The sequence below is a fragment of the Nyctibius grandis genome, chromosome 10 (assembly GCF_013368605.1).
Source record: "Nyctibius grandis isolate bNycGra1 chromosome 10, bNycGra1.pri, whole genome shotgun sequence".
NCBI classification, from domain to species: Eukaryota; Metazoa; Chordata; class Aves; order Nyctibiiformes; family Nyctibiidae; genus Nyctibius; species Nyctibius grandis.
Window position 1 is genome coordinate 34,657,391 of NC_090667.1, and position 8,498 is coordinate 34,665,888.

Below are 8,498 nucleotides of genomic sequence, written 5' to 3' on the forward strand. Positions count from 1 at the left end.
TAACAAAGCCTGTCCTGCTGAGAACGGCCGCGGTACAAAAGCCCCCAGGAGCGCCCAGGCCGCTCCTCAAGCGCGGGGGGCCGCGCCCTCACAGCTGCGGGCCGGGCCCCTCAGAGGACCGAGCCCAGAGCCCGCGGGCGCCCCGGATCCCGCGGCCCACCCCACCGCACCCCACCGCACCCCACCGCGTCCTTCTGCCCGCCCTGCCACCACTGACCCTGTCCTGCGGAGCGGTCTCAGCGCGGCGCACACGGGCTCCGCTGCCGCGGGCCGGGGATCGGCGGGGCTGCGAGGAGCGAGCGGCGGGGCGGGCGCCCTTCCCGCCCTTACGGGGAGCCCGGCACAGCCAATCGACGCCAGCGCCTGCCGGGATCCGTCCAATCGACGCCAGGGCTGGCCCCAAGGCCCCGCCTTCGGGGAGGGGCTGTCTGCTGAGGGGCCGCCTCTCCGCCCGCCTCAGCGCGGCCCCGGCCCCTCGGAGCGGGGGGCGGCTGCGGAGCAGCGGTGCCGCAGCCCCCGGGAGCCGGGCCGGTGGCACGACGGCTGCGGGGGACCTAGCTGGGCGCAGGGCTCCCGGCTCCAGCATCGGCAGCTGCCCGCGGATGGCCGTCACAGCCGGACCCGGTACTGCCTGTGCAGCTGGCCCGGAGAGACGGGGCCGGGCCGGGCCGCGGGGGGAGCCTGGAGCGAACTCCGGCTTCCCGCGGGGCCTCCGGTGACAGGGCTTCGGCTGCCACCAGGCCGCCATCCCCCGCCCCGTTAGGGCCGATGTGGGGGTACCCTGGGGGCGCGGTCCAGGGCAGGAGGCCCAGCCTGGCAGCGGGGGCTGCCGGCCGCAGGTGTCCCTGTGCCTCCGGGGGGCGCGGGGAGCTGAAGGGCTTTTTCCAGAAGCAAATGTACGATTTCAGCATGAGGGAGAGTTGCTTTAAAAGGCAAATGCTCTTAGTGGCTGGAAGAGCCAGAGTGCAGGAGGTGAGTGCAGGGATCCGACTGCTAAAACAGCATCAGTAAAAGCACCTCATTTTAGTAAAAGCACCTCATTTTTATTTTTTTTTTCCAGGCTTCGGTACTCTGGGTACAATACTGGGAATGAAAGACTGTCTGTTCAGTTTAGCAGTTAAGATTATGATCTTAGAAAGGGAAAACAGCTTGAAAGTAAGTAGTTCTTTTCTGTATGATTCGGGAACGGATTTAATGTAAGTTACTTTCTAGATGAGTTGATTTTTTTGAGGGGGCGGGGGTAAGGCTACACTGCACTTAAGAACAGGAATGTTGCATACTCCTGTAGGTGTGTTTCTGTGAGACCAACTACGGTATTATTTGGCTAGTATAGATAACTATCATAAAATGAGGTTTGTTTTTCTAGAAAAGCAGGTATATTATCTTGACTATGCCAAAATAAAGAGTGTGCCTGGGAACCACCACCTTGGAGAAGGAGGAAGGCTGTGAATTGTTCACTTGTGTTGCTTGAGTGCAGCTGAAGAATAAAGGGAAAATATGACCTTTTAGTTAAGTACTTTCTCTCTTGTAGGAGGGGAAGAGTGCTTCAGCTTTTAGCTGAAGGCACACTGAAATGTGGTTTGTTTGACCCTAATATACTTGCCTGAAATGCAATGGCACCTAAGTTTAACTGAAGGCAACACTTTGTTCTTTCTTACACTATATACTATCAGTCTCTAGTGGACTAATACCTTCTCAGCTATTACAAAGCTGACACCATGGATGAGAGGACAACATGACTGTGGCTTGACTGAAGGTAGACTGTAGACAGCCTTGACAAGGTCCCTGTGAAAAGATTATTAAACACAGTACAGCAGGCTTTAACCAATAGGACTTTATTCTGTTGGTATCTCAACAAAAAAAACAAACTGGGGTACAGTACAGAGTGTGGTTAAAAAAAAAAAAGTCTTCAAATTGTGGTTTGATTTATTGATGTTGGTTAAATAACCACATTTGAGATTACTGTAAAGCAAAAGACATACACATTCCACTACTCCTTTTCACCTTCAGGAAAGCACAGAGACTTTACATATCCAAGCATGTTGTTTTCAGGAAGATCTGAGCACCGCTTCACTGCTACCAGAAGGGCTAGCTAGCATGCTGGCATCTAATGCCAAGAACTCCACCAGCCCTTCCCCTCACCTGAAACAGAGTACAATTCCTACAGCGTCAAGGAGTAGAGTAATGCACAGTACTTTGCTATGCTCTTTACCTTAAATTTATGGGAATGTCAATTAAGGCTGATTATCAACACATTGCAGCCGTCCAGCGATAGTTGTAGCGCTCATAAAATTACATAGTTGTTTCCCATGTTCATGTCCTGTTTAGATAAAATCAGTTCTCATCCGGCTCCAGAAACATTGCAAATCAGGTACAGTGATCACTCATTGCAGCTGGAACACTGTCAGGCATCACTGCTCATTCTGCTGCCCCTCTGTCACGGCAGACACCCCTCCTTGGCCCTTGTTGACATCGCTGATACATGCCCACAGTCCATCTACTGATTCCTTCCATAGCGTGACCTCAAAAACAGACCAGGAAGAAGTTTCAGCCTTCACACATTCTGTTTCCCATTTCCTTGCAACCATCACATCACTAGTCTGGTGATACATACAGTTACAGAAGTCAAGTGTTGGAGCATTAAGTTATTTGTTGCTGTATACTGAATAATTATCCAGCGGTAAAGGAAGAGTATGTGAATTCTGCTGTTAGTACCCTATAAAATAAAGTTAAGCCTGCATTTCTGATCTCCAGTAAGGACTAAGAACGCAGTGCAAGTAGTTTGCCAAAGGTTAGGGACTTCCTCCCCTCTTGATGATAAGTCAAAAGAAAAACAAATTCACCATTGCAGCAAAGGAGAACCTACAACAGTCTTAACTTAAAAGTGACAATAGCCTGTCTCAGCTCAGCTCTTCTGAAAATATGGCATGCAGGAGTAAAAGCCAAGGCAGCAGTACTCACTTTATTGTCTCCTCCAGACACTGCAAGAATATTCGCAGTAATGGACCAACTCACGTGCCAGACAACATCATTGAACTTGTGCAGCAGCTTTGGTGACCATGAATTTCCAGAGGCATCATCACATGTCCAGATAAACACCCTGCCATCCTACAAAAGCAAGCAGACAGAGGTGGTTGGACCACTAGTTACAACACAGAAAAAAACAACCTTGATTGCACTTAAAGCTACATTTCCAAATCACAGCTCCAATATGAACCCTAGATGTGTCTACCTGGATTTTTGTTTTTCTTACTGTAGCTAAAAGACAGTACCGTTCTCTGGTGAGAAAAACTACATACAAAAGGTGATTTGCAAATACCAGAGAAGAGTTCCCAAAATACATATATATCAACCGAAATTTTCTCCCCAGAATGATATTTTGCTTTCCAGTCACATGACAGCAAGTTAGCAGCTGAGTAGTCATCTTGATATATATAAAAAAAAAATTTACAGAATTATTAGCAGCAAGAACACTACAGTCAATATGAAGGCTGAAAACATCAGAGCCGATTAAGAATGCCAGTTTTTAAAAGCCAGTATTTTTAGCTGGAAGTTCTGTGAATTTGATCCAGAGACACTAAAATACAACTTTAGTTTGAAGGTCTTCTCATAGTAAGACCATCCTGCTCATGATTTTCAAAATAAAAGGTAGTGTTTGGTGCAGAGCCACTCATACACAAACCTTCATCCAGAAATGCTTCCACTGGGCTTTTGAGTTCGGGAGGAAAAGGAATCAAAAGCTCTTATGCACAGACCCAGATATAGCAAAGGACTGTCAAGAGGACCTGTTACAGCAGTTCTATCCTTACTATTCCCTCACCAGAGAAAAGGGGAAGGAAGTAACTGGCAGCGAGGGCACTGAGAGCCTGCCTCTGTCGCTCCAAGGGAAGCCTCACCTGGGAGCAGCTAGCAATGGTGCTTGTTGGCAAACCTATGGATGGAGCCCAGGCCACATCTCGAACCCAGTCACTATGAGCCTCCAGCTTCTGCTCTTCTTTCCACTGACCGTCTTCTTCCCTGAAAAAGCATTTCTACAGTCAGAAGGGTGGCAGCAGCTGCCAGTCACGTTTCTTATCTCCTGTTCTGGAAGGCTTTGTTTTTGTAGCTTTTGGACTCCTGGTTTATCCAGATAATACAAAGCACAAGCGTTCCCCACTCTTCTCCAAAAAGCTCTACGGCTTAAACTGACAAAATCCCTCCCAGGGGACAGAAAGCAGCATAGGCAAAGAGTATCTGATCTGTACAGAAATCTGGGATTGTCCAAGTGACAGTGGTAATCAAAGACACAGAAAGCCACTTTCCAAGATAAGATGAAGCAGGGCTGGCACAAATTGCTGTAACCATGTGAGAGATTGTACATCACCAAGTGGTTTCCATTGTTAAAGCACTGAAAATATTACTTGAGATACTAACAGGGGCGTTCAAAGACTATAAAGGATATCAGGTTTTATAAGTTCTTAAGTCTGGCAACAGAGCACTTACTTCCAGATCTTGACAAGGTTGTCACAGCCACCAGATGCAAATCTTTTGATGTAGTTTGGTTTCTGACCAGATGGCTGTTCTATAAGGCTTCCTGGTACAACAGCAGGAGCCCAGCTAACTGCGTTACATCCAATCTATTCAATAAAAAGAATATCATTATTAAAAGTTGCTTACCTTAAATAAATACATAAAAGCTGCCGAGGGGGTAAAGGACACCTAGCGTACTCTCTGCTGGAGCAGGGGACAGGAGCAGGGAGTAAGTCCATCTTAGGAAACCAGGAGTCTTGCACTAGGAGTCTGGATGGATATTGGATGAATAAGAAATCCAGACACAGTCTAGTCTCAATTGGGCACTTTCTCAGAAAGCCTTAGGTAGCTAAGTAACTGTTCTATGTGCACATATCATCTTGGATATGTAAACAGTGGAAATCAAGATAGAAACTGAGAAGACACAAGACATACATGGTTGCTAAGATTTAGGAACGCAGGAGTAGAAGGAACCTGTGGGTCCAGAGCCCAATTTCCTTTTATTGTGAGCCACTGCCATTAGCTTATAAAGTTCTGCTTAAGCAAAAATCTCCACTATTTCGGAAAAACACAAGTCCTGCAGTTTTTCCAGCTTCAGTTCATTCACAGTCAGTTTGTACAGATGTTCTTAGTACCAAAGCTATTTCCTACCAGGTAACTTTGAGCACTGTGTTTAACAATAATGCTTAATAAACAGGCGTTATCAGTGCTGTTTAGTAACCTTCACGTCTTCTTTTCTGCTTCATTTTAGCAACTACAAAGTATACCCTCCCACTCTGGATTAATTTAAAACAAGTTATTCTTGATTCTGAAAACTGTTACACATCATTTCATGCACTTATCTAGTCTACAAGTCCTTTGAGGCATCAGCTCGGTGCTTCGCCGTAGCTCCAAGAGCTCTGCGTGGCTCCAAAGGAGCCCACTTACCGTATGTGCATTGCTGATCTTTTTGACTTCCCACTGCCCATCTCCCGTGTAGCTCAGCAACGAAATGGCCCCATCAGAGCTCCCGCAGGCCAGGATCAGCCCATAGTCATGTGGTGCCCAGCAGACAGAATTCACTGTGAAGGGAGAGACAGGCTGGATTACAGCACAGCTGCTACCTAAAACTAACCAATTCACTGACTAATATCAGTGGAACAGTCACTAAAAGCGAGCTGCTTTGAAAGCTAAGAATAAGAGTCTCAGCATTCCTGAATTTCAGCAAAGCCAGTCAATGAACATTGTTTACTGAATGACAGAAAACTGCCTTTATTTTTGGCACCCTTTTAGAATGCTAACACCAAAAGAGCACTCTTAATGAGAGATTAAAAACTCTGACTATGCCCTGCAATAGCGAAGAGCATTGCTGACTCTAGAACAACAGCTGAATGGCAGGCGTAGTATTTAAAGTCTAGTAACAAAACAGAGCTGGAGACTTCTCAGATCTACGTGTAGGAGGACCAGTCATCGGAACAAAACAGTTTCCATTGTAAAATAAAATGTAGCATGCTAAAATCCACCTGTTTCCTTTCTTCCCACAGTGGATACACACAATGTTTTCCTCAAGAATTCAGTACCCAACCATCTTGTTTGTCTACAAGCTGATTTATTCATAAAACAGCTCCTACACAAATATCATACGGCTTTCTTCTGTAACAGTGATGGGTTCAGTCCAACCTTTCTGAATCCCCTCGCATCCCCAGCCTCACCTCCCAGCTCCGGACCCCGCGTACCTGAGGAATCATGCCCTGTGTACTCATATGTCTTTTCCCAAGTGCCATTTTCTTCCTTCCAGATAATAACCTTCCTGTCATAGGAACAGGAAGCCAAGATATTTCCGTACATAGGGTGAGCCCAGGCAACCTGCCACACGGGACCTTCATGTCTGCAAGAAACGATGCCATTTGGACAAGCTGAGAGAAACCCACTCCAGCTGCGGCTGTTCCACAGCCATCGTTACTGTAAATCGGTGTTCTGTAAGCAATTATACAAAGAATATGAGTAATGCCAGGATGAAAAACAGCATACAGGACTGCGAGACTGCCATCAAAACCAATTCCAAACGTTTATCCCTATATTATCAATTAAGGCTGCGAGTTTACTTCTTGAAAGTTATAGGTGTCAAGTATTTGATGAATGAAAAGGTCCCACTGTTATTTCTAACTGGCTCTCAGTCCCTCTTACAGCTCTGAAGAGTTGTTTAGCAACAACGAGCCAGAGTAATTATTACCTTGGAGGAATTGACCATGCATCTTATGTTACCGAAGGGCAAAATATTAAAGATTTCCACAGATTAAAATCTTCAGTTTACGACCCTTTACCCTCTCAGGTCCGCAATGAGGATCTGCCCTCCGTTCCGAACATCAAAGATCTTCACGGATCTGTCTGAAGAACAGGTCGCCAAGCGAGTGCCGTAGTAATCCATCTGAGCATCGTGCTGCAAGGCGACGGGAAAGCTGCTGTCAGCACCTGCGAGCTCTGCTTCCTTAACAAATCTTACTGCAGTTTAAAAGTAGCTGTAAGAATTGTGAGCAGATGACCGAGTCCCAGCAGGACAGGTTAAAAAGGATGGTTTTTAAACAATCCAGACAAGCCACATAAGTCATTTATGTCCCCAACTCCTGTTTTCCCCTAACTATACAAACGTTATGCAGAAGCAATCGAGGGAATTCACAGCAGTAATGCACAGCATTTTCAGGAGAGGACAGGAAATCAGTGCTACTGATGGCAAAGCCTTGACCCGTTATGTATTTTTGTTTCTTAATATATAAAGTGAGTGTTAAGAATACCGACACCTTTTATGTTTGAAACTTCATTATCTAACCGGGCTCCCAGCTTCTACAAACTGCTTTGAAATGTTTCCTCCTGCCTGCACTGACACATCTGCTCCCGGAAACATCCACATTAAGGAAAATCAGTTTCCTCTGCTGAAGCTCTACACCATTTAGCACACAAATACGCATTGTGTCACAGAAACGAGCAGAAACAAACCTAAGCATGAAAATTAGAGTTTTAAATCATTTCCCCTTTCCCCAGTAGCTATGCTTTCCTGTTCACAGAGTATAAACCAGCATCATCAGAACTTCAGACAGTATTTTCCACCCAAGACCCCACGTGCATCGTTTTATACAGGTGCATGCACCGTACTTTTCACCCCTCAGGAGAAAGTGCCATGAAGTAGTTTCGCTGACGTTGTGAGAGCCGAGGGGTAACAAACAGCAGCCCCCCAGCACACTTACGATCATGTCCTCGTGAGAGGTGTCCACGGTGTTAATTACCGAGACCTGCGGGGGAGAGGAGAATCAGGAACAAGCGCACCGCACACCCACGCGCGGCCCAAGGCGCAGAGCCCGCCGCGCACCCCGCCAGCCCCGGGCCGCGCACCGGGCCCCCCCCGCCCGGCGCGGCCCCACCAGGGGAGGTGTTACACGCTGTGCCGAGGTGCGGCGCGGGCTGCTCGGGCCGCGCACCGGGGTCCCCGCCGGCTCTCCTCCGCGCTGCCCCCACCACCTCTCCCTCCTGCTCCGGCGGGCGCCGCGGGGAGGGGCAGGGCGGCCCGGAGCCCCCCCAGTGGCCACCCCGCGGAGCTGGGCCTGGCCTGGCGCCCCCCCTGGCCCCCGCCCCGGGCCTACCATGGCGGCGGCGGACCCCGCGGAGCTCCCCGGCGGCGAGCGGCCCGGCCTGCCCTCGGGCCGCGCTCCTCAGACGTGGCACGGCGGTCCGACACCCAAACGGCCCCGCTGCGGCGCCAGCCCCGCCCGCCTGCGCGCCGAGGTTCCGCCCGCGCCGAGGTTCCGGGGGGGCGGCGCGGGGTCCCGCCGGCAGCGGGCCGGTGCCTCCGCCACCCCCGCGCACAGGCGCGTACGGCCGCGCGTCCCGCAGAGCCCCAGCGCAGCGTGCGGGGCCCCGGCCCGGGGAGGGGCCTCGGCGGGCAGGCAGCGGAGGGCTGGGGACTCCGGGCTGCCGCGGGCCCCGCCGGCAGCGGCCACTCGCGGCCGCCGCCCTCG

General features: G+C 49.6%; 1 protein-coding gene across 1 annotated transcript; it reads right to left on the bottom strand.

The window, feature by feature from the left end:
- Positions 1–1,837: 1,837 nt before the first annotated feature.
- Positions 1,838–8,239, bottom strand: SEC13 (SEC13 homolog, nuclear pore and COPII coat complex component). The gene is made up of 9 exons (XM_068409459.1): positions 8,124–8,239; positions 7,731–7,775; positions 6,813–6,928; positions 6,225–6,376; positions 5,437–5,570; positions 4,483–4,616; positions 3,897–4,017; positions 2,962–3,108; positions 1,838–2,522 (listed from the first exon to the last, which is right to left on the bottom strand). Exons 1-9 carry the CDS (start codon positions 8,124–8,126, stop codon positions 2,412–2,414), a joined length of 963 nt encoding a protein of 320 aa, XP_068265560.1. The 5' UTR covers positions 8,127–8,239; the 3' UTR covers positions 1,838–2,411.
- Positions 8,240–8,498: the final 259 nt, after the last annotated feature.

Excerpts from the sequence above, each read along its gene's own strand:
- SEC13 (XM_068409459.1), bottom strand. Across the intron at positions 6,929-7,730 it reads CCTCTCACGAGGACATGATC|CACGATGCTCAGATGGATTA; the intron begins GTAAGTGTGCTG and ends GTCGCCTTGCAG. Across the intron at positions 6,377-6,812 it reads CTCATTGCGGACCTGAGAGG|ACATGAAGGTCCCGTGTGGC; the intron begins GTAAAGGGTCGT and ends CGTTTCTTGCAG.